Source organism: Phyllobates terribilis, unplaced genomic scaffold (genome assembly GCF_046119375.1).
Source record: "Phyllobates terribilis strain yellow unplaced genomic scaffold, ASM4611937v1 Scaffold_17__1_contigs__length_24005725, whole genome shotgun sequence".
In the NCBI taxonomy this organism is placed as follows: domain Eukaryota; kingdom Metazoa; phylum Chordata; class Amphibia; order Anura; family Dendrobatidae; genus Phyllobates; species Phyllobates terribilis.
This window is the reverse complement of record NW_027362777.1, coordinates 6459807-6486332: the sequence shown is the minus strand read 5'-3', so window position 1 is coordinate 6486332 and position 26526 is coordinate 6459807. Positions and strand designations below refer to the sequence as shown.

At 43.5% G+C, this 26526-nt stretch overlaps 2 protein-coding genes across 4 annotated transcripts in view; one reads left to right on the top strand and one right to left on the bottom strand.

The window, feature by feature from the left end:
* Positions 1-26526, bottom strand: part of LOC141176044 (uncharacterized) — a 171446-nt gene that overhangs the window by 33218 nt on the left and 111702 nt on the right. The window lies entirely within an intron of this gene.
* Positions 1-26526, top strand: part of LOC141176042 (uncharacterized) — a 57984-nt gene that overhangs the window by 3545 nt on the left and 27913 nt on the right. Inside the window, exons 2-7 of one of the 2 annotated variants that reach the window (XM_073660018.1) lie at positions 5155-5302; positions 5432-5611; positions 5694-5817; positions 5901-5995; positions 6163-6253; positions 8341-9288. In XM_073660018.1, the coding sequence (XP_073516119.1) occupies positions 5155-5302; positions 5432-5611; positions 5694-5817; positions 5901-5995; positions 6163-6253; positions 8341-9288 (1586 nt within the window). Of the gene's footprint in view, positions 1-5154; positions 5303-5431; positions 5612-5693; positions 5818-5900; positions 5996-6162; positions 6254-8340; positions 9289-24329; positions 24396-26526 lie in introns of those variants that run through there. The other variant, XM_073660017.1, reaches the window with a different exon arrangement.

The following is a 26526-nucleotide window of genomic DNA, read 5'->3' as shown; positions in this document are numbered from 1 at the left end:
ACTCCAAGGCTATTTCATGGACAAGTGTGGGCAATCACTTCGTTATGTCATTCTCAATTAAGCAGATAAAAGGCCTGGAGTTGATTTGAGGTGTGGTGCTTGCATTTGGAAGGTTTTGGTGTGAAGTAAACATGCGGTCCAAGGAGCTCTCCATGTAGGTGAAACAAGCCATCTTTAGGGTGCATTCACACATCGCGTATTTCCCTGCGGTTTTTTACGCGCGCGTATTTTCCTGCTTTTTTTACCTGTGGTTTTTTTACGCAGGTAAAAAAAGCACCTCCATTCACACACTGCATAAAAAAGCGCAGCAAAAAACGCAGTGTGAAATGAAGGGTGACATGTGTAATGTCACACTTCATTTCAGTGTGACATGTGTACTGTCTGTGTCTGTGTGTCGTGTGTGTACTGTCTGTGTCTATGTGTCGTGTGTGTCCCTAGCAGTGTATGTTCAGACTATGGATACTCACCTACCCGATGGATGAGAGACGCGTCTGCTCCGTCCCGCGCTTGCAGCATCTGCCGTGAAGCGATCAGCAGACTGTCAGCTGACCGGCTTGTAATCAGCTGACCGTCCGGTTACAAGCCGGTTAGCTAACAGCTGATCGGCTCACCGGCAGATGCTGGAAGCGCGGGATTGGAGCGGACCGGACCGGACGCCTCTCCCCTGACTTCGGGTAGGTGAGTATCCATCCTGCGCCTCCGTAAAAAAGCGATGGAATTACGCAGTGTGTGAACACCGCTGCGTAATTCCATCGCTTATAATGGGCACAATAGGAGAAAGCGCAGGACGCAGCTGCGTAAAGAATTGACATGTCAATTCTTTACGCAGCTGTGCTTTCGCGCTGCGTAAAATAACACAGTGTCTGAACGGCAAAGTGAATTTCCCATTCACTTTGCTGGCAGACACAAGGCACATTGCGTATTTTGAAAAAGCGCGCGCAAAAAAGCGCGCGAAAATACACAATGTGTGAACGCAGCCTTAGGCTATGTGCCCACGATGCAGAAATGAAGCAGAAAATTTCTGCAGCATTTCTGCATCTCCTTGGCAGAAAAAACGCATGCAGATTGTGCATGCGTTTTTCCTGCAGAATACATGCGGATCCACATGCGGATTCACATGCGTTTCCGCATGCAGATTGACAAGCGCTTTCCAGGCGATAGCATCACTTGGAAAGTGCTTGACAACTAGGTTACACTGTATAAATCCATGCAAACAGCATGGATTTATACAGTGTGAACCGTAAAAATTAAAACAAATAAAGCTATACTCACCCCCGATGCCCGGCGTGGCTGCAGCGCTCGTTCCTGTCTGGTTCCTGGATGCCGGCATATCGCGAGACAGAGCGGTGAAGGGCCTGCGGTCACATGACTGTGACGTCACCGCTGGTCCTCAAGCGATGCCGGCATTCAGAGAAAAGCCTTCGGAAAGGTGAGTATAAACTTTGTTATTTTATTCTTTTTTTACAGGTACAATGGTACCCAGGCCTGGATGAGAGTCTTCTCTCCTCCAGAACTGGGTACCATCCGCACATAGAGACGCATAGAAGCCGCTTGTACAAATGTACAGTCGCGGTTTCTATGCGTCTCAATGCAAGTCAATGGCGGGAGTTCCGCTGCGCTTCCGCAAAATTAAATGACATGCTGCGGATTTTTGTACGCAGCATAAACGCTGCGGAAAAATCCGCAGCATGAGCATAGAACATGCGGAATCCCCTTGGAGACCATGGGGTGCGGATTACCTAGCGTTTCACAAGCGTTTATGCTGCGGAAATTCCGCAGCATAAACGCTTGAAAAACGCTACGTGGGCACCCAGCCTTAAGCTGCAAAAACAGAAAAAACCCATGCTACAATATTAGGAGTGGCAAAATCTACAGTTTGGTACAGCCTGAGATAGAAAGAAAGCACTGGTGAACTCATTAATGCAAAAAGACCTGGGCGCCCACAGAAGACAACAGTGGTGGATGATCGCAGAATAATCTCCATGGTGAAGAGAAACCCATTCACAACAGCCAACCAAGTGAACAACACTCTCCAGGAGGTAGGCGTATCAATATCCAAATCTACCATAAAGAGAAGACTGCATTAGAGTAAATACAGAGGGTTCACTGCACGGTGCAAGCCACTCAAGCATCAAGAATAAAAAGGCTAGACTGAACTTTGCTAAAAAACATCTAAAAAAGCCAGCACAGTTCTGGAAGAACATTCTTTGGACAGATGAAACCAAGATCAACCTTTACCAGAATGATGGAAAGAGAAAAGTATGGCGAAGGCGTGGTACAGCTCATGATCCAAAGCATCTGTAAAGCACGGCGGAGGCAGTGTGATGGCTTGGGCATGCATGGCTGCCAATGGCACTGGGTCACTAGTGTTTATTGATGATGTGACACAGGACAGAAGCAGCCGAATGAATTCTGATGTATTCAGAGCCATACTGTGTGCTCAGATCCAGCCAAATGCAGCCAAACTGATTGGTCGTCGTTTCATACTACAGATGGACAATGACCCAAAACATAAAGCCAAAGCAACCCAGGAGTTTATTAAAGCAAAGAAGTGGAATATTCTTGAATGGCCAAGTCAGTCACCTGATCTCAACCCAATTGAGCAAGCATTTCACTTGTTAAAGACTAAACTTCGGACAGAAAGGCCCACAAACAAACAGCAACTGAAAACCATCACAGTGAAGGCCTGGCAGTGAATCAAAAAGGAGGAAACACAACGTCTGGTGATGTCCATGAGTTCAAGACTTCAGGCAGTCATTGCCAACAAAGGGTTTTCAACCAAGTACTAGAAATGAACATTTTATTTACAATTATTTAATCTGTCCAATTTTGGTCCCTTTAAAAACAGGGTGGCACATGTTAAGGAGCTGAAACTCCTAAACCCTTCATCCAATTTTAATGTGGATACCCTCAAATGAAAGCTGAAAGTCTGAACTTCAACTGCATCTGAATTGTTTTGTTTAAAATTCATTGTGGTAATGTCTAGAACCAAAATTAGAAAAATGTTGTCTCTGTCCAAATATATATGGACCTAACGGTATGTCAGAGTTAACTAGGGCTTCTGAAGGACAGCCACCAGTGAGCGTGGGCGCCATTGTCGTTCCTTAGGGTGCTAACCTCGGCAGCTAGGCAATATCAGCTTTGTTTAGGTACAGGATAGGGTACAGTAGTGACTGTTTCAATTGTTCAGCAGCATCATTGCTTACATCTGTTTATGTACATCCACAACAAGCCATTCAGCAGGTAATTTTGCTAGTTTTTAGTATAAGTAAATATATATGTTGCTAGTCCCCGTTTTCAATCCATATATTTAAAAAAAGGTTTAGTATTTTATTTTAGGGGGGAGTTCCCACAGTATTGTCCCCTTCACACACAATATGGTACCATCTACCCCACGGAGTACCCCACAGCTAATTAATGAATACTCACTTAGCCCCATTGTTGGTTCAGATAATAATGAACCCAGTATCTATGAGATATTTGCCACACAATAGTTGGTAAGACCGTATCATCCATAGTGGCCGCCCATGCGGCCTGTATGGTGCCCATGAATTGAGATGGCTTGGCACCGAGCACGCTCTCCTTACCCATCATCACAATTTCAGTGATATCCACATTCCCATGATGGTGATACCATTGAATAGAACAGTGAATCAGGGAGTTGAAGGGTCCCTGATCCACCATTCAGCCGTGTGTGTGTGTGTGTGTGTGGTGTGTTTTTTTGTTTGTTTTTAAATATCAGGAGTTTGGGGGGCAATCATACTGTCTGGGAGCCCTCATTGTGAGCTAGATGGGCACACAGGAGAACAAGGGAATAAGGGAATATTGCCGCCCGATAGGTGTCAGCTGTATGTATGTATGTATGTAATACTAACGGCCCCATACACAAGATAAGTGTTGGCTGAGCGGTCATTTGGCAGACGGCTATCTCTTCTGACTTCTCCGTACACACAAATATTCCAGCTTTCCTGTGGTCTATATGAGAAAGTCGCCTCCAGACTCCTCTAGTGGAGGATTATCTACAGGAAGAACAAACGGATTAACTTCTGTAATTCAGGATGCCAGATCCTTCTCTGCCCTGACATTATCTGTTGGGAGGCCCCCAAATAATGTATATAGTCTACCAAACCCCGGAAATCAGTGCTTTCATGCAACTCTAGTCTAATGTGTATGGGGCATTAAAAAGTAACTTATTGGACATTGCCTCAGGCCCATCCTAATAGACTTTTCTACATTGCAGGCCCAGACACCATTATTGGTTATTTAAGTATCGTAGTAACTAGGCAGCCCCATACTATCAAGTACTTGGGAGAACTCTGTCAAACCATCTTAGATGCCATGTTTGCTCTTGACAGCAGCAAGTGGTTAAACTGCCAGGGTTTGTGTAGCAGCCGCACCTGTGCCATCCCTGCAGTGCACATCTATGTTCTGGTGCCCAAAAGAGTTACTTTTTAGCATGATAAACATTTGTTTTAAAATAATTAACAAAATGTTAATATCTGCTTTTTTATGGAGTTTCTCTTGTAATATAAGATAGCCTAAGGCCAGAAATAGACTTCATAAAACACTGTACATGGAGACTTTGGCATCAAATAACTCCTGTCTTGGTGAGACTGCTATCAAATAATTTTTGTCCACGGTATTTGTGCAAACAAACAAGCTTTTAGAAATGCCTCAAACTTCTGTGTGTGAATCAGACCTGAGATCTAACTTGTTAGAAGATGACAGTCCGGTGAAGAAAGGAAACATATAGACGGCCGTTGGGGATGTAGTTTGTGACAGACTCTGGCTAAATATGTTTATAGACCTGTAGTAGAAGATGAAGATGTCGTCCTCATCATGAAATAGTTATTTCTCATGTCATGTGTAATTAATATCTCCTGCAGTATTGCTAATGCTGATTCCAGTGTCAGTAAATGAGACAAGAATTAGCAATAAAGTAGAGGAGTCTATGAGAAAAGTATTCAGCTGCAGACTGCAAGGAAGAAACTGCTTGCTGTCTGTGGCCTAAAATATATAGGTTTTATTAGTAGATATAAAGACGAAATCTAAATACTGTAAAAAATAAATCTCAAATGTTTCCTTTATTATCTCCAGTAATTGTATTATTACACAGGATTTTTTGATGTTACATCTGCTCAACTTCTCATTTAGGTCTCTACAATATCAGATCCTCTCAGTGAATATCTTCTATATTAGAGTTTTCCTGATTTATCCATCAAAGATAGTTATGGACACAGACAAGATGGCTGAGAAAATATTAAAAATCACCCTAGAGATCCTCTTCTGGCTTACTGGAGAGGTGAGAGATTCTGATGACGTCACATTACATCATTCTTATCTATGGCAATGAAAGATGGACAGAACTGGAGAGGTGAGGACTCTGGAAATATCTGTAGTGAGATTTATTAATGTGTCTCTCCATAAACAGGATTACACAGTAGTGAAGAAGACCTCTAGTGAGCGTTGTCAGGACCATGTGTCTGAGGGATTAGGAAGAACCCTGAGCCCAATCACAGGGCTTCCACCTCATCACCTGGTACATGAGAATATGAATGACCTAAAGATCCTAGATCTGGCCTACAAGATGATTGAGCTGCTGACTGGAGAGGTGACACTGCTGGGAATGCTGAGACATTTTATAGTATAGCTATGAAGGGATTGGGGGATAACTCTGTCATTGTATGTGTCAGGTTCCTATAAGGTGTCAGGACGTCATCGTCTATTTCTCCATGGAGGAGTGGGAGTATTTACAAGGACACAAAGATCTGTACAAGGACATCATGATAGAGGTTCCCCAGCCCCTCACATCACCAGGTAATAGACAAGACTGAATACACACAGCCTATAATTATCTGTATGTAAAGAATGAATTCAGTTCCTGTATGTGTTTCCTCCAGATCTATCCAGTAAGAGGACAACACCAGAGAGATGTCAACGTCCTCTTCTTCCACAGGACTGTAAACAAGAAGATCTCAATGTTCCTCAGGATCAGGTAGATGGAGAGAAGGTGTCACGAGATCTCCCCTATTTATCTTGTTTTATCCTCCAGTATTTTATGGTTTATACTTGTGTAATGAGAACGGTGGAGATGGCAGGATTAGTGCTGATCATAGATGTGACTTCTCCATCTGTCTGTGACTTGTACAATATTTTTTTCAGGATGAAGATCTGTTCCATATTAATACTATAGAGACATATGAAGGGGGTGATGACCTCTGTAAAGAAGAGATTCCTACATATGACTACCCAGGTGAGTAGTAACCACTAAATGAAGAGAAGTCACAGATTCTTCTCAGTCACAGGCTGTGGATAGTTTACTGGTCATGTAGGCTGGCCATATCACAATCGTGTGACCACCATTTTGGATCTAGACCAAAACCTTCTCTTCCACCAAAAATTGTTCAAATGACTTTGGGCATTGAAAGCCCTTTTCTATAAAACTTACAACCTGGAAGATCCACCTCCCACTGAAATTAGAAGATCCTGACTTTTACCTGCCCAGGTCTGTAAACTACAAAGCTAAATGACAGCGTACGTTGAATGTGCTGACAAGTTAGAAAATCACTTGAAGAAAAATATTATGATGAGCCTGTAGGAGAAAGTGGAGGGTAATGATGCTGTTGGCTTCCTAGAATCCTGATATCTTATTAGATTAATCTACCTTCTCTCCGTTCTGTGCGGCTGAATGTGCTCATATGGTTCCAACAAGACCAGGTCCAGTCTTTATGACCAAACCTCGCTTTTATGATCGGCAACATTAAACGTGCAGTGAGGGCCAAGTGTGAATTTCTGTAGAATAACAACAGAGTTTCCCTTTACCCTGACTTTTCAATTTGTTTTTAAACCAAATAACTTCAAATAGATAAAGTATACAAAAAACATTACACCTGTGCCATGATATATCTCTTACCTGTGAGTGGCTGATGGCTGTAATAAAATTTAGTCATGCCTGCAGGAGATATGTTGGCATGACTCGAGCCCTGGTTTCATGGATTCACTCCACGTCATAAATTATATTATCGATCCTAAAGAATTTTAGATGCAATTTATTCTGAAATGGGGAGCACTAATACTTTCTCTACTCTTCTGGTCAGGACTCATAGTAGCTCCAACGGTCTACCATAAATAAGTGCAACTCTGGTTTAGTGTTGGAGTCCTCCCCCTTCCCCCAAACATACATTCTTGTTGGGGATGTAACGTGTTTTTTTTATTGTCTTTTTTTTTTTTTTTTTTACAGGTTCATTATGTATGATAGTTTGATTGTGGTGGGATTGGCCTGCCTCACTTATGTGAGTCTGTAACTCCCTGGTAGTCTTTCAAAAAAGGTCTCCATTGTCTCTTCCAAATGCCCGAGTTCTTAATTTAAGACACTTCAGCTCTGCACTATTATAAAAAGTTCTCATTAAATGTATATTTCTTCTTGAGACTCATCTGACAGAAAATATTGGCCGTTACTATAGTTTAAATTGCCAGGAGCTACCAAGAAGCATACTCTAATTATCCCAGAGAGGTTTCACCACTAGTTACTCTTTTTTTTTTTTTTTTTTTTAATCTTTTCATTAGATGTGTTATTGTCTATAGTCAAAGTTTTGCCCATCATCCTTTAACCCCTCTACATGGATCTATACTTACACAAAGACCCCTAGGCTTGGACTTGGTGTTGCCTGCTGTTCTGTGGTGTGAGATTACAAGAAGAATAGTCAGGTTACCGAATCAGAACCAGGAGGGCAGAGAAAATACAAATTCAGAAGACACAATAGTAGTCAGTAAATGGGCTGGGATCACAAGAAGAAACGAAGAAGAAAATACACAACACGGGAGCTGAACACAGAGGACTTAACCAGTGGAGAACAAGGCTGTATCAGGCAGCTTCTGGCATTATGCATGAGCTTTAGTAGGGTGTAGTGCTTTCCATTTGAGTTAAGTAGGGAGCAAATTTAACTTTGGAAGAGCGGATTTTGCTGGATTGGTTTATGGAAGCCATGTTGCTTTTCAAGAGTTTTTGAGCCACTAATAATGTGGAAACCTCTGTTTTTCCATTGACAGATGATGGACCTGAGTGGGGGCTTGTTTTTTGTGAGATGAGTAGAAATTTTTATTGGTATAATTTTCTCATATTTCATATTTGGGAAGCATGATGAACAAACAGTTGAACACCAAGCTCTACTGGTTCATGCTATGACGTTTTCTATTAGACTGTGAACTGTCATTGTCTTGGTGAATGATTCAAAATTTTTACATAACTTGCCATTTGTACCAACAGTTTAAGTAGAAATGTTCAAAAATATAAATTTCAAGAATATTTTATTCAAATTTAAATTTTTTTTTACTTAGCAGATGACTGTACTAGGAGATCAGAGGGACAGCTGACATCTTCAATTTTCAAATCAGATGAGCTTGAGATCTCACAGGATACAATTGAAGGGAATGCTATTACTCCAAATATACCATCATCCCTTCACAGTAAAGATGTGCCATCTGATCCTTTGGAACAGGTCCTATCTTCTGATTCATTACAAACTACTAAGGAAAATCAAAGTCACAAAATAAGCATTAAAAAACAAACTGATCCTAAAGCTAAGAAGCCATTTCCACGGTCAGAATATGGAAATAATTTTCCCCTCAAAAAGTTTTTTCTTAAACATCAAAAAATTCACACAGCAAAGAATAGATTTTCTTGTTTCAAGTGTATGAAATGTTTTAACAAGAAAGCAAATCTTCTTAATCAACAACGAACTCACACAGGGGAAAAGCCTTTTTCCTGTTCAGAATGTGGGAAATGTTTTTTCCAGAAAGCGCATCTTGATAGACATCAGAGGACTCACACAGGGAAGATGCCTTTTTCCTGTTCAGAATGTGGGAAATGTTTTAACCAGAAATCAGCATTGATTAAGCACCAGAGAACTCACACAGGGGAGAAGCCTTTTTCCTGTTCAGAATGTGCAAAATGTTTTAACCAGAAATCAAATCTTGTTAAGCACCAGAGAACTCACTCAGGAGAGAAGCCTTTTTCATGTTCAGAATGTGGGAATTATTTTGCAGAGAAATCAAGTCTTATCAAACATCATAGAATTCACACAGGAAAGATACCTTTTTCATGTTCAGAATGTGGGAAATGTTTTAACCAGAAATCATATCTTGTTAGACATCAGAGAACTCACACAGGGATTAAGCCATTTTCCTGTTCAGAATGTAGAAAATGTTTTAACCAGAAATCACATCTTCTTAGTCACCAGAGAACTCACACAGGGGAGAAGCCTTTTTCCTGTTCAGAATGTGTGAAATGTTTTAACTGGAAAGCGCATCTTGATATACATCAGAGAAGTCACAGAGGGGAGAAGCCTTTTTTATATCCTTAATGTGGAAAATGTTTTACTTGAAAAGACACACTTTTACCAAGAAAAAATCTTGCTAATAAGTGAGTGCATCCTATAGACTGGAGATAGCTTCCTGTGACCGAGAACAATGAGACCGTGTCCTTCCTGATCAGTGAGAGAACTGCTCTCTCCTAAAGCCCCACACTTATCTAACTGTTTGGTGCAGAGGAGGAGAGGAAGGTATCGGGACCTGTCCGGAGGCTGCACGTCCTGACTTAGCAGCTGAAGAACCTAGCTCATGGACCTTTCAGATCATGTAAAACTGTTTTACATATTTTTAAAAGTTGTCAGGTTCCGTTATGAACTGTGCCATTTCTTAATGAGTTTGACCTGAATTTAAATTGGACAATGAGTTTTCCTTTTACTGCTACATATAATTAATGATAAAAGTTTCAATACTTTGAAACATTATTATTTTTGTAAATATACAGATGCATCTCTCACCATCCTTGTCTCTCACTACTCCACAGTTTGGTGTAAGAAAAGTCTAGAATGTAAGAAATTAATCATTAAGGACTAGTGATGAGCGAGCACTAAAATGATCGGGTACTCGTTGCTCGGGTAGAGCAAATTGGAATACTCGGGTGCTCGATCCGAGCAACGAGTCCAATGGAAGTCTATGGGAAATTCGAGTATTTTTCAGGCGGCTCCCCCCGGCGGTCTGCAAAGGGTCTAAAAATTGTCCAAATCGATGGGAACAGTGCTCAAATGACATGGGAAAGACCCCTGCAAGCATTTCTGACTCCCAGGTCACTGCTGTAAACAATGTTGTCAGAGGTATTATGCCACTTTTACGGACTCACAATAAAACATACAAAAACGAAACCAAAATGTATTTTCCTGGGAAATATGTTAAGGAACTTCCTTTCCAGGGTAATGACTTGTATATAAGGCAAAATAAATAACCAAAAACAAAAATACTCCTCCACACCTTGGGCTATGTTCACACGTAGCGTTTTTGATGCGTTTTTGCACTTTTGCATTGCTTTCAACCAAGACAAATGCATTCACTGGGAAATGTCATTTTAACATTTTACAACCTTATCTGACCATGTGGCTTGTGACACATCATCAGACACATGCATACAGTGCTGAAAAGACATGGGAACAGCATGGGGAAGACCTCTGGAAGCATTTCTGACTCCCAGGTCACTGCCTAAAAGTGTGCCCATCATAAGTGATCCTGGGCGCATGCGAAGATGCCTCCCGCCATGCACCTGTCGTTGCAGACTTGCAACAATCACTGTCCACGTCCTTGTCACAGTGCAGCGTTCAGTTGTCCCTACCCCATTCCTTGGAATGCAAGCGTAAGTATGCAGCCAGCCACCCACCCTCCCACAGGCTGTAATACTATACTGCCAAATTTTTGACAGCTGCTTGCACTTGAAATGTGGCCTTTTAGGCTCGTGGAGGCAGAAGCTGTCCACAATCTTATGGCGGCGGCGACCGGTTATCCATACTCTGTCCCCAGCCGGCACTATTTTTCCCGGTATCGTCTCCGCCTTCCACAACATTACCCGTGCCCTTCCCAGTGCACTTACTAGGAAGGACCACTGAGAGTTGTATTTAGCTTGGTGAAAGGACTGACCTAGAGGGAAACCGTATCTACCATGGGTGTCATTTCTCCCAGGAAGTCCTCTAATGCAGCTTATTGCAGAAGCAATGGCAGCCCGTCCAACATCAACTCGCACTTGTCGGTGGTGCTTTGACACACAAACATCTTTCTTTGCGCATTTAATTTGATGAATACAGAGTTGGACAATGGCCTGATCTGCAATGCGGTTTGAGAAATAACATGCATAAGCATGTCCGATCCACATTAAATGGATCAGCCATAGAGTGCCCTGGAACCTTCCCCCACACTTTTCTTAGCCAGGACTGCTTCTCGGCAGGGTTGGACGGGCCCACCAGAGAACCGGAGACTCCTTCGGTGGGCCTTGGGTTCTCCTTCAGGAGAGTTCATAGTCCTGAGATGAGGCCATGATGATGATAGAGGCCACCATCTGCTTAGTTTTCTGTTACTTGGAATGCAAGCGCAAGTATGCAGCCACCCACGCACCCACAAGCCACAATACTAAACTGCCAGATTTCTGGACAGCTGTTTGCACTTGAAATATGGCCTTCTAGGCTCGTGGAGGTAGAAGCTTTTCACAATCTCATGCCAGCGGCAGCTGGGTGTCCATACTCGGTCCCTAGCCCCCACTATTTCTCCCGGTTTAGTCTCTGCCTTCCACAAGCACGGGTCCCACAACATTACCCTTGCCCTCCCCAGTGCACTTACTGGGAAGGACCGCCTAACCACAAACACGTGGACAGGTAAATGTGGCCAGGGACGGTACGGAGCCAGTACACAGCTTTTTTTTGCTGAGAGTTGTATTTAGCTCGGTGAAAGGACTGGCATAGAGGGAAATCTTATCTACTCTGGGTGTCATTTCTCCCAGGAAGTTCTCTAATGCAGCTTGTTGCAGAAGCAATGGCAGCCCGTCCAACATCAACTCGCACTTGTCGGTGGTGCTTTGACACACAAACATCTTTCTTTGCGCATTTAATTTGATGAATACAGAGTTGGACAATGGCCTGATCTGCAATGCGGTTTGAGAAATAACATGCACAAGCACGTCCGATCCACATAAAATAGCAGCCATAGAGTGTTCAGGAACCTTCCCCACACTTTTCTTAGCCAGGACTGCTTCTCGGCAGGGTTGGACGGTCCCACCAGAGAATCCTCTGGTGTGCCCTGGCTTCTACCTCAGGAGAGTTCATGATAGCGCTAACTTTGCAGCTGCTATGGGGCTCTTGAGCGGGGGAGAAAGGTGAGCCCTCAGAATCAAATCCTTTGGTGGGCACAGTGTTTTTCAATCTGAAACAGCTTCTTAGTGGGACTTGTATTTCACCACAGCCATATTCTTTAGCTCGGTGAAAGGACTGGCATAGAGGGAAACTGTATCTACTCTGGCTGTCATTTCTCCGTCACAAGGTTCCGCCCATTGTCACACACGACCATGTCTGGGTGTATGTTCAGCGGTGAGAGCCACTGATCAGGCTGCTGTGTTACAGCTTTCAACAACTCTGCAGCGCTGGGCGGTTTGTCACCTAAGTATTAAGCATATTATCTTCAGCACAGCCTGTTGCCGCTTGGCCAAGGCAGTGCTGTCAGCTTGTGACTGATGTGGTCATTTCGGAGATGGAGGAGGAGGTGCAGGAGCTGAACAATGTGATTATATTGGGGTTAAATATTGGGGTTAAAATTATTTTATACTAAAGAAAGATCCTATTGTTTTGGTTTTTTTTACGTTATTTTTTAAGACCAATGCATTCACCGTGAAATGTCATTTTAACATTTTACAACCTTATCTGGCAATGTGGTGGGTGACACATCATCAGACACATCCTGTTTTATTTATGACTCTGAAAGTCATAAAGCCTATTTTTATAGGGCCATCAGACGGCCCTTACTATTCTTAAAAGGCCAGCAGTCGGCCCTCGCTATTGTTAGAGAGCCGTCAGCCAGCTATGCTTTGTTGTTCCCATTATTAACAAGTGGGTCTCCTATACTGTTATTGCGTATGCAGTGACTGCAAGGGCTGCCAAAAATTTGGACGCAACCCAATACCCCTTTGAAGAGACCTAGAGGAGGGTCTTAGTAAAAAAACACATGAACATACTGTATAATTTTTTCTTTTTACGGGCATAAACACCCTTTAAAATAATTATGTGGGTGTTGCATCACTGATCACGGTCACCCTGGTGATATGGTGGTGGAGGTTGAGGAGAAGGAGGAGGACAAGAGCACATAGCCAAAATTAGGAAGCGTATACCCATGTGTGGGTGTGAGGAGGTGCATGGGAATACACCTCCCAAACAAAGACACTGAATTTGAGTTCATGTTACGCTGCTATCATTCGGTGGTGTTGAGAAGTCTGGCCCAATCCAGCCCTTGTTCATTTTTATAAGAGTCAGCCTGTCAGCATTTTCAGTTGACAGGCGGATGCGCTTATCAGTTATAATTCAACCAGCGTCACTAAAAACCCGCTCTGATAAAACGCTAACGGCAGGGCAGCCCAGGACCTCCAAGGCATAGAGAGCCAGTTCATTCCACGTATCCAGCTTGGATACCTAATAATTAAAAGGCACAGAGGAATCACGGAGGACGTTGGTACGGTCGGCAAGGTACTCTCTCAGCATCTTCCCAAACATTGCACTCCTTGTGAAAGTACCCCGCACTTGGGGCCTGTGCGATGGAAGGGTCTGAAAAAACTGTCCCAGAACTTTGACAGTGTTCCCCTGCCTCTGCTGGATTACATTTGTGTCTCTCTCGCCTGTACTCCTTGGTTGTTCAACAAACTATGACCTCTGCCACCAGCGTTTTCAGATGGGAATTTTTTTAATAGTTCCGCAACAAGGGCCTTCTGGTACTGCCCCCTTCTTGTAGACCTGTCCGCCTCAAGAATAAGAGATATAAAGTTCTCCTTGTAGCGTGGATCTAGAAGTGTCACCAACCAGTAATGACTGTCACCCAAAATTTTTAGAGTGCGAGGGTCATGGGAAAGGCAGCGCAACATATACTCAGCCATGCGTGCCAGACTGCTAACAGAGAAGACTTCCGTGTCCTCACCAAGAGGATGACTGACCATGCTCTCCTCCTCCTCCCCCTCTCTGGCCATCCACGCTGAACAGACGGTATGACAGCTGTGCAGGTAGTACCATCTATAGTGCATGAAACTAGCTCCTGTTCTTCCTCCTCCTCCTCCTCTTCCTCATTGTCATCAAATCCACATTGGGATAAGATGAGGCTGGGCTGTGTGTAATCACCCTGCTCCATCTCATCTTGTTCCGCCTGCAATGCATCCTCTTTGATTGTGAGCAGAGAGTGTTTCAGAAGACAGAGAAGCGGGATGGTGATGCTAATTATGGCATCATCGCCGCTCACAATCTTGTTAGAGTCCTCAAAGTTTTGAAGGATGGTACATATGTCTGACATCAATGTCCACTCCTGAGGTCTTATGTTTGGAGTCTGAACTGAATACCGATGGCCTTGTTGATGCTGGTACTCAACAACTGTCCTCTTCTGCTCACAAATCCTTCCCAACATCTGCAGTGTAGAGTTCCAACGCGTGGGGACAACACATACCAGTCTGTGAGCCGGAAGCTGCAAACGCTGCTGAAACATGGCAAGGGCGGAAGCTGTAGGTGACTTTCTAAAATGGGCACACAGGCGGCGTACTTTAATAAGCAGATCCGGCAGCTCCCGGTAGGATTTGAGAAACCGCTGAACCATGAGGTTTAGCACATGGGCCAGGCATGGTACGTGTGTGAGCTCGCCTCACCTCAGAGCCGCCACCAGGTTCCGGCCATTGTCACACACGACCATGCCTGGCTGTAGGTTCAGCGGTGTCAGCCACAGATCTGCTTGCTCTTTCAGAGCTGTCCACAACTCTTCAGCATTGTGCGGTTTGTCACCTAAGCATATTAGCTTCAGCACAGCCTGTTGCCGCTTGGCTGAGGCAGTGCTGCAGTGCTTCCAGCTTATGACTGATGTGGTCATTTCAGAGATGGAGACTGAAGAGGAGGAGGAGGCTAAAGAGGATGAGGTGCAGGAGCTGTAGACTGTGGGGGCAACCCTGATTGACCTAGGGCCCGCAATCCTCGGCGTCGGGAGGACGTGTTCCGTCCCAAGGTCCGACTGGGTCCCGGCATCCACTATGTTAACCCATTTGCCGTCAGCGAGATGTACCATCCCTGCCGACAAGCACTTGTCCACGTGTCCGTGATTAGGTGGACTTTCCCGGTAACTGCGTTGTTGAGGGCATGGCTAATGTTTTGGGACACGTGCTTGTGTAATGCGGGGACGGCACACCGGGAGAAATAGTGGCGGCTCGGGACCAAGTACTGAGGGAAGGCCGCGCCATCAGGTTGCGGAATGCTTCTGTCTCCATGAGCCTAAAAGGCAACATTTCGAGCGCAAGCAGTCGTGAAATGTGGAAATTTAGTACTGTGGCCTGTGAGGCGTTGGCTGCGTATTTGCGCTTGCGTTCCAAGGACTGGGGTATGGACAACTGAATGCTGCGCTCGGACAAGGACGTGGACGTGCTACCTGATGCTGCTACTTGAGAGTGTGCAACGACAGGTGCAGGGCAGGAGGCATCTTCGCATGCACCATGGACAGAGGATTGGCTTGCATGCACAACAGCGGAAGAAGCAATGGAGCCACCCGCAGACACTGTTCCTGGACCCTGGGGTTCGGCCTGCAAAGTCAGGTGCTTTTCTGCCATGTGCCTGATCATGCTGGTGGTGGTCAAGTTGGTCGTTTTGCCACCCCTGCCACGGTTGCCTGCCTTCTTTCTGCGGCCACCACAATGCTTCTTCCTGCCTGTTGGGGTGCTCTGCCTCCCTCTCCCTGTGTGCTGCTGTCCTCGCTCTGCATGTCCTCCTGCCAGGTTGGGTCAGTTACTATATCATCCACCACCTCATCTTCCACTTCTGCACTCTGGTCCTAATCCTGACTTTCTGCCTATTGTGTCTCATCATCGTTCACCTCTTGTGACACTTTCCCACCGTCACCTTTGTGTGACCGTGGCTGCTCAAATAATTGAGCATCGCTCCATGCGATCTCCTCTTGCCCCACTTCAAGTGGACCGGGCGAGAGGGCCGAATCTATAAATGGGAAAGTAAACAGCTCTTCGGAGTGTCCAAGTATGGGATCAGTTGTCTCTGGGCACGGTGGGAGGAAGGAGGTTCAGGGTGAGGAATATGCGGTCCAGACTCACAGCTACTGAGACTTGACCATGGTGGTGGTGGTGGCTGAGTGACTGGAAGCATTATCTGCTATCCAACCAATAACCTTTTGACACTGCTCTGGGTTCAGTAGTCGTGTGCTGCAGTCCCCTATTAATTGGGACAGGAAGGTCAAGCGAAATGATGTGGGTGTTTGTTGTGGCACAATTTCAGCTTGCCCACGGCCTCAGCCTCTGCATGCACCATCATTACCATCACGTCCAGTTCCCCGTCCCTTGCCACGTGCCTTGCCCATTTTAAATGGAGGACAATATCTTCCACGCTCACGACAAATGACTGAATTTGGAGCGAACTTATATGTGATCCGTGTGATGGACAAACCTCAGTTTTAAATACCTGACCTGTAGGTAACTATTTTGAACAGCAAACTGGTGTCAATTGCTTCACTGACACACTGGAACAAATTTTTAATGGAGGCCAGAAATGGCAGTATTTTCTGAAAACGTATATGTGATCCGTGTGACGGAGAAAACACAGTTTTAAATACCTGGCCTGTAGGCAACTGTTTTGAACAGCAAACCAGTGTCAAAAACTTTGCTGACACACTGAAACATTTTTTTTAATGGAGGCCAGAAATGGCAGTATTTTCTGAAAACGTATATTTAATCTGTGTGATGCAGAAAACACAGTTTTAAATACCTGGCCTGTAGGTAAGTAGTTTGAACAGTAAACTGCTGTGAATTGCTTCACTTACACACTAAAGGAAATTTTTAATGGAGGCCAGAAATGGCAGTATTTTCTGACAACGTGCCTGCGCTCCTCAGTGTCTCTGAAGGATGGCATGCTGGATGGCAGCATTCTGCTACCATCCAGCCTGTCATCTCAATGCCGTCCCAGCGTGGAAGAATTCTCCTGCTCAAGCGGTGACATCATTAGCCGGCACTGCGTGCATAGGAGAATTCTCCCACGCTGTCAGTGACGTGCATGAGGTGAGCTGAGTTCATTGGACATGAACTCGGCTCATCTGGATGCCGTCACAGCCAGACACTGAGGAGCTTCACTGAGGAGCTTCTCAGTGTCTGCGGCATGGCAAGCTGGATGCCAGAGTTCTGCTGCGATCCAGCCTGTCATGTCAATGTAGCAGAGCTGAAGCCGCCCTGGGAACCATGGAAAGGTAAGGATGAGGTTGGTTTATTATTTTACTTTTATTGCAGGAGATCATTGGCTTCAGCTGGAATGGGCGTGACGGTAAGTAGAGTTTAATTTACAACATTAAAGAATTGCGTCTTTATTTCAATTAAAGGACTTTATTCTGTTTGTGTTTTTTTTAAACTTTCACTATGGGGTTAGTAATGGGGGTGTCTTATAGACACCTCTCCATTACTAACCTGGGCTTGATGTCAGCTGGCATTATAAGCTGACATCAACCCCAACCCTATTATCCCACTGCCACCGCTACAGGGCAGTGGGAAGAGCGAGGCTAAGTGCCAGAATTGGCGCATCCTATGGATGCGCCATTTCTGGGGCGGCTGATGGCTGGTGTTTCTAGCCTGGGAGGGGGCCAATATTCATGGCACCCTTCCTGGGCTATTAATATCAGCCCCCAGCTGTCTGCCTAGCCTTTGCTAGCTATTAAAATAGGGGGGACCACACGTCATTTTTTTTGGCGTCCCTCATTTTAATAGCTAGTAAAGGCTAGGTATTCAGCTGGGGGCTGATATTAGTAGCCTGGAAGCTCCGTGGGTATTACCCCCTTCCCAGGCTTCAAACATCTGCCCCAGCCGTCTGCTTAACCTCCGCTAGAGGCTAAAATTAAGGGGAACCCTATGCCAATTTTTTTTTTTTTTTTAATAAATTCTTTATTTTTACAATGACAACTACAGTAACCAACAATGTCACTGTACTTATTATATATGTGACTGACATGTTTCTATCTATCTAATCCATGTGTGATGCTCTATTCTTTCTGTTCTAAATTGTCGGGTACCGATGTATACCGCTGCTGAATTGCCGGCTTTTCATGTTTCACTGTGAGCACTGTTCCCATCGATTTGGGCAATCACTGTAATGCCAAAACCACCATGGCTGTGACATTACAGTGAGTGGCAGATAATCTCAGCATGATTGGTGCTCTAAATAGTGCCAAACATGCAGGACGGGGACCCGAGCTCCCGCCCGAGCATCTATAAAGTGCTCGGCGAGCTCCGAGCATCTTGAGAACTGAGATGGGCGGGCGAGTACCGAGCAGTGGCGAGCATGCTCGCTCATCACTAGTAAAGAATATTCTGAGTGGCATCTATAATGTCCTTGTCAGTCCAAAGTTTGTACACATGGACCATTCCTCCTTGACCATTGGGGACCTCAATCATGGGGTAACTCTGTGCCTCATCTATTCTAAGGAGTTTGGGACTAGTCACACTCCAATGGCTATAGACAGTACCACTACGGGTCAAACTATGGTATAACCTTATAGGAGACACTACATCCAGGTCTGGAATACTTAAATCCCCGGTCTGAGTTAACTCTATGGTAGGAGGAATGTCTCCAGACTCTGGAGCAGAGGGTGGTTGCACTTGCGGGGCAGGAGAGGAAGCGTGATAAGGTGGGGGTCTATTCGCAGCCATACATCTTCCTTATCACACAAGGGCATCATCTCAGTCCTTTTCTCCTGTTTTTTCTTTTGTTTACCATTTTCTCTTTTTCTTGCTTCACTTAACCATTTATTCACACTGGCAAGACCATACTTTCTTTTCTCCTTCTCATTACATTGTTGTATCTCTTGTACCAAATTTTCACATTTTGTCAAAGTAAGTTTATCATAAAATCTAAACTTTTTATGCCATTTATCAAGGTACTTCACACATTCAGGGTCTATTTTTTTGCATATACTTAATATCCCCTTCTAGTGTTCCCTTTTTATTGTCACACCAGACACAACCACAATCCACACTATTGCCTGAAACATTTCCCATGTTCACAACTTATATCCCAAACTCAAGACTGTTTGTTCAGCTTCGGTGGTATGTTCTTCCTGGTTGTGCAAGATTAAAGGGGCACCTGAATGGTCTATTTTTTAGAAACATACACAACTAGAGTGAAAAATTGTAAGAGTTAGGCCTATAAGTTTTTGGCCAACAAGAACACAATGGATATTTAATCTGAAGACTGTTATTTCCATGTATCATTATGAAAAAGGACCGTATCCAGTTTCATTCAAGGGTTACTTTCTTGATACAATCTTAACAACTTTCCAGCCTTCAGATGAAATTCATAATAACAATCCTACCTTACAATTGAGGGCAAGACATTAAAATATAGCTGTGGATCTACGTCCCATAAGGACGAAGGTAAAACAACAAGATGAGATATATGCACAAGGTAAATCCTTGCACAATAGATGTCTACCCACTTGTAAGAAGTCTGACAAATATCAGTGGAATTCATATGTCATTAATAAGATAGAAGATTCTACTGGTTTCTTATTACTGTTACTAATACCCAGGATCTAAATAATCCTCGCTGATTACACTATGTCCTAGGTATATACCAGCTTGAATCTCTATATCCTGCCACCTTCGTCCAATAAAGGTTTATAACAGTACAAGCACACAATATACAACAATTTCCACAGTTAGAGACTGGACATACAATATATGTCTCTGTGTATGTGTGTAATAGACAAGAAAAACATATAAGACAAAAGATAAAAGTTCCCTCGTACTCCTAGAGCTGAAGTGCTGAGATAAAGTCTATTGACACCGCCTCTTTATTTCCAGAGACGTTCCCGTTCTTAAAATCAGGTATTCAGAGCACCATCGGCGCGGACTCTATGAACTCCTCAGTGTTATTAAGAGAAAAACACATAACAATACAACAGCAAATATTCTCTATTTAGGGATCAGATGGCGTGTACCTTGGTGTTTTAAACATCACAATAACCTATGAGTTGTCTCCAGTCCACAAATGACTGTCAACCACACCTAAGTGGACTCCCTTATACACTCAGGATTTTATATTTCAATCCTTATACATTCACTCAAGAGATCATTCAAGGAGTCTCATATGTAACATAAAACATGTTTATGGCGTTTTAGTTCTACAAAAAACAAACAAATGAAAACTGCACATTCAACAGGAATCAAAATTCAACAAACTACAGAAGACAAAGCAAAATACCGGTAAAAAGTAATCTTATATTGAGCTCTTATATTGGGTTAATCCAGTGGATTCTTTAATCCCCGGGGGTCCTCGACCCTCACCATCTAGATAAATTTAACGTGCACACAGAGTTTTTTATTCCACCGTAGCTTTCTCACATTGGCTGTGTACCCATTCTACAAAATTTCTTACAACAACTAACAAACTCCAATCACATTTATGGAGTTTCGCAACTTACAGGAGTTTTACAACCCCAATTGCATGTGAACAACTTCCAACTTACAGGAGCCTACAAACTCCAATTGCAAATGTTCACAATCACAGTCGCCAAATCAATTTCTAGAATAACATCAATACTGGATTAACAAAGTTACCACATTGAATGGTCTTACCTGTATTCAGATATAGACGATTCCCAGAGATCCTTGAACTATACTAAATCCGTCACTCTCCCTCAGTCCGGGATAACTGACAATGCCTCTGTTGACACCAAATTTGAAGGTGGAGGACTTACTACAAGAGTTACAAAACTCCCCCGTCCACAGTTTGCAGTCCTCACCGGTGAGGGAAAGATGTTGGATTCCCGGTCAACGCACCAAAATGTCAGTGGAGTTTTCTTCCTTACCAATTAGAAATCGTCCACACCTGAATTCGCAAGATAATTTGTTGTTTAGTTATTTTGTAGCAAGGAGACAAATTGATAGCCACAAAATCAAATGTCTACCCCATTGTCAATTTGTTTGAGTTTAAGTAGACACTGAAAGGCGTGTATTCTACTTCTGTAAACTTACAGAAAGAGATAAAGAACATATGGACAGAAAAGATATGAAGACCCTCTAGTTTTGACTAAGCATCTAATTAAAGAGATAAGAAAGTGAAAACACTATTTTCAGGAGATCAGCAGATATTCACAAACTTTAGAAGATACACTCCTCATTCTTATTTCAACTGAATGTCATTTTACATCTAAAATGCCTTATATACAATAAATAATAAAATAAGCAATGACTTTATTACAATTATTATAACACATTGTATGTGTGGGCTTGGCAGGGGCAATAAATGGTCCATGTTTACTCAAACAGATAACACAAAAAAACAAACATTCACACAAAGGGGTAGTATTAAGTAATGTTTGCCATATGCATGGAGAACAATACCAGGCAACACATGGCCACCTAATGGTTGATACATGTAATGTTTAATTTTGGCACAGATATTATGGATCCAAAACCCCAAAAGCCAAGAAAACTTACACTCGCCTTGCAACATACAGTTAATACATTGGATTATATATGTGAAAATTTATCCATAAGGGTAAAAATTCAAAGGCATCAAATTCACTTCACATATGGTGCAATGCAAGAAGCAGAAATAAAATAAATGCTAGCAGAAAGTTACAAGGCCATGGAAGGGAAATCCAAACAATATTGCACTTTGTTTTGGTGCAAAAATTTAAAAGGATCTGGCCAAACAAATAACCACACATACTGGATGTACACATGGCAGCTAATTTATTTCATTTTTTAAAAATGAACTAACACTTTAACCCCTTTAAAGCCCAAGACGTACTAATACGCATCTGCCCCCTGGGCTTTAAGAGCCTGATATGTATTAGTACGTCATCACGATCGCACACAGGCTGTGCGGGCGCGATCGCCGCCGGGTGTCAGCTGATTGTCACAGCTGACACCCGGTACTAGGTGCAGGGAGCGGTCCCGCATCACTCCCGGCACATTAACCCCCGCAATGCTGCGATCGAAGTTGATCGCAGCATTTCGGTGGCAAGGGGAGATAATCGCATTACTCACCTCCTCTTCCGGGCTCCAGCGCTGTCGCGGCTTCCCGGATGTTGCCATTGACGACCCGATGTCGTCATGCCAACATCCGAGTCACCAGACAGCAGGAAAATATTTTGGTCATGCGCAGTGCATGATCAAACTATCTTCTCCCTGTGAAGCGCTGACAGCCTGCATAGCACAGGGATGGTGCTCCATTACTGTGCTATGCAGGCAATCAGAATAAAAAAAGTGAAAGTCCCAGAGTGGGACAAAGTATAAAAGTAAAAAAAAGTGTCAAAGTGAAAAAAAAAATAGAATTTTTTGTTGTAAAAATATTTAAAAAAAATAATCCACCAAAAATAAAAATATAATGTACCCATCAATAAATATTATTATGACAAAAAACAAACAATAAAGGTACACATATTTGGTATCGCCGCATCCAGAACGACCTGACCTATAAAATTGTCCCACTAGTTAACCCCTTCAGTGAACACGGTAAAAAATAAATAAATAAAAAAGCGAAGCAAAAACAATGCTTTATCATCATACCGCCAAACAAAAAATGGAATAACACGCGATCAAAAAGACGAATATAAATAAAAATTGTACCGCTGAAAACGTCATCTCGTCCTGCAAAAAAACAGCCATACAGCTCCATCAGCCGAAAAATAAAAAAGTTATAGCTCTCAGAATAAAGCGATACAAAAAAAATATTTTTTCTAGAAAATAGTTTTTATTGTGTAAAAGCTCCAATACATAAAAAAATGATATAAATGTGGTACCACTGTAAACGTACTGACCCGAAGAATAAAGCTGCCTTATCAATTTTACCACACGCGGAACAGAATAATAAAAAAAAAAAAAAACAATTCCTGAATTGTTTGTTTTTGTTTATTCTGCCTCCCAAAAATCGGAATAGAAAGCGATCAAAAAATGTCACGTGCCTGAAAATGGCACCAGTAAAAACTCATCCTGCAAAAAACAAGCTGTCACATGACTCTGTCTGCCAAAATATGGAAAAATTATAGCTCTCAAAATATGGCGATGCAAAAACTAGATTTTACAAAAAAAATGCGTCTTTTAGTGTGTGACAGCTGTCAATCATAAAACCTCAATATGATTCTGGCATCTCTGTAATCGCACCGACTCGAAGAATAAAGTCGTCTAATCACTTATACCGCACGAGGAATGGTGTAAAAAATAAACTCTCGGTTTAGGGTTCTGCTAGGGTTAGGGTTGTGGTTGAGGTTAGAGTTGTGCTAGGGTTAGGGTTGGGGTTAGGGTTAGGGTTGGGGTTAGGGTTGGGCTAGGGTTAGGGTTGGGGTTAGGGTTGGGGTTAGGTTAGGGTTGGCGTTGGGCTAGGATTGGGGTTGGGGTTGGGCTAGGATTAGGGTTGGGGTTGGGCTAGGGTTAGGGTTGGGATTTTTTCAAAAGTAAAAAAAAAAAGATGACGATATGGCGACTAGGGTTGAGCGCAAGTGCTTTTTATTTTCACGGCTCCATGTTATAAACTTCTGTAAAGCACTTGGGGGCTCAGGGTGCTCACCACTCATCTAGATAAGTTCCCTGAGGGGTCTAGTTTCCAAAATGGTGTCACTTGTGGGGGGTTTCCACTGTTTAGGCACATCAGGGGCTCCCCAAACGCAACATGGCGTCCGCTAATTATTCAAGCAAATTTTACATTCAAAAAGTCAAATGGCGCTCCTTCCCTTCCGAGCCCTGCCGTGCGCCCAAACAGTGGTTTTTCCCTACATATTGGGTATCTGTGTGCTCAGGGGAAATTGCACAACTAATTTTGGGGTCCATTTTTTCCTGTTACCCCTGCAAAAATAAAAAAAATTGTGTCTAAAGTAACATTTTTGTGAAAAAAGTTAAATGTTCATTTTTTTCTTCCACATTCCAAAAATTCCTGTGAAGCACCTGAAGGGTGGTCCCTAAAAAAATGGTTTTGTAAATTTTGTTAGAAAAATGAGAAATCGCTGGTCAACTTTTAACCCTTATAGCTCCCTAATAAAAAAAAATGGACATGTCTCCATGTGGAGCACAAGGACACACAGTCCGTGAAAAAACACGGAGATGTACACAGACCCATAGATTTGAATGGATCTCCATGTGTCAGTGTCTCCGGTACGTGTGGAAACTGTCACCACTCCTACCGGAGATACTGATGTGTGAAAGAGGCCTCAATCCCTCCTGACCCCACACATAAACTTCAGCTCATCCAGCACCATGACAACCAGCACAGCAGAGTCCTGCATCCACTGAGGTCCCTGATCATGTGACCCCTGACTCCTCCCCTCCTGTGACCTCATCACAGGTCCTGTGCGCGCAGGTGGAGGTATGTGGAGACCCCCATTACTGGGCGCAGGGGGCATTAACCCCTTCAGCACGGAGACTCTTTTGGTGTCTTGTGTTGCCCCTTTATAAGAATCATAAGGTTTTTGTTCTGTTTCCTGTAATAGATACATACGACCCAACTATGGAGACAGGAAGGGAGGAAACTTATTGTTCTCATAGTACAGGGCCCCTTTACTGCCCCCACAGTGTAATGGCCCCAATATGCCCCTTATGTAGTATGTATGATGCCCCCACAGTGTAATGCCCCCATTATACCCCTTATGCAGGATGTATGATGCCCCCACACAGTGTAATGCCCCCATTATGCCCCTTATGCAGGATGTATGATGACCCCACACTGTGTAATGCCCCCATTATGCCCCTTATGCAGTATATATGATGCCCCCACACAGTGTAATGCCCCCATTATGCCCCTTATGCAGTATGTATGATGCCCCCACAGTGTAATGCCCCCATTATACCCCTTATGCAGGATGTATGATGACCCCACACAGTGTAATGCCCCATTATGCCCCTTATGCCGGATGTATGATGACCCCACACTGTGTAATGCCCCCATTATGCCCCTTATGCAGTATATATGATGCCCCCACACAGTGTAATGCCCCCATTATGCCCCTTATGCAGTATGTATGATGCCCCCACACAGTGTAATGCCCCCATTGTGACCCTTATGCAGTATATATGATGCACCCACATAGTGTAATGCCCCCATTATGCCCCTTATGCCATATGTATGATGCCCCCACACAGTATAATGTTCCCACAGTACCGCCATCCCTCCCCACACTGTATAATGTTCCCACAGAACCGCCATCCCCCCACATACAGTATAATGTTCCCACAGTACCGCTATCCCTCCCCACACAGTATAATGTTCCCACAGTACTGCCTGAGGTCCTGCAGTTAGAATAAGTCCTGAAGTTTAAGGGTACTTGCCCATGATCCGGACTAGCAGTGTTTTGGACGAAGCTCACCTGCGCTGCGTCCAAAATGCTGCATTCTACAGTAGAAGTAGAGTGGATGGAATTTCTATAAATCCCATGCCCACTGTGCTTCTGTTAGACTCTGCGCAAACGGACCTGCGGCATGGGTCTACGAGCCGCAGCATGTCAATTTCTGTTGCAGAGATGCCAGTCTCCGCAACAGAAATTTCCACAATACATTGTATAGGATGCATTAAATCTGCATGGTTCAGTGAACAAATGCGTACTGAAGTGCGTGATTAGAACTCAGCGCTTTGGACGCAGCCAAATAACTCTGCATCCAAAGCGCTGCTGGTTCCTGATCATGAGAACGTAGCCTTACAGTTGGAAAAATCCCTCTAGAAAATGTTTTTACCTTTGCCTGCTCCCCTCCATGTAGACTCTCGAGCATGTATACTTGCATGTAGGGGAGCAGGCCTTACTAGATATCGAGGCTTTGTACAGTAATATACCGCATGAGGATGGTATCAGAGGAGTAAGACATTTCTTGAAATCGAGATCAGTAGAGTGTAGCAGACATAATGACTTCATGGAGGATCTTCTAAAATTCACTCTTACTCATAACTTCTTTCTTTTTGACAGGAAGTACTTCCACCAGCTCAGGGGTACTGTGATGGAGAGCCCCTGTGCCCCCTTGTATGCTAACCTATTACTGGGCTGGTGGGAGGAAACCACAATATTCAGGGATGATCATAAGTGGTGACATCCATGTATTGGGGTGTGGTATAGATATATTGACATTTTTATCATCTGGTCTGGGACGAGTGAACAATTTCTTGAATTTGTCTGGGAACTCAATATCTATAGAGTGGGCCTGAGATTTATATCAGAGGTTAATTATAACCAGTTGCCTTTCCTGGATGTACTAATCAAGAAAGAACGGGATGGGACCCTAGGGACACTCATCTATCATAAACCTATGAGCACTATTAAACTATTGAAGTGGGATAGTCACCACCCCATCCCACTAAAAAAAGGAATACCCAAGGGACAATTTTTACAGTTGAGAAGGAATTGTTCTAATGTCACAGATATTAATATACAGGCAATAGACATGCATGAACACCAGATTCAGGGAAAAAGGTATCCACAGTACATTTTGGATTCCGCACGATCGTTTGCAGA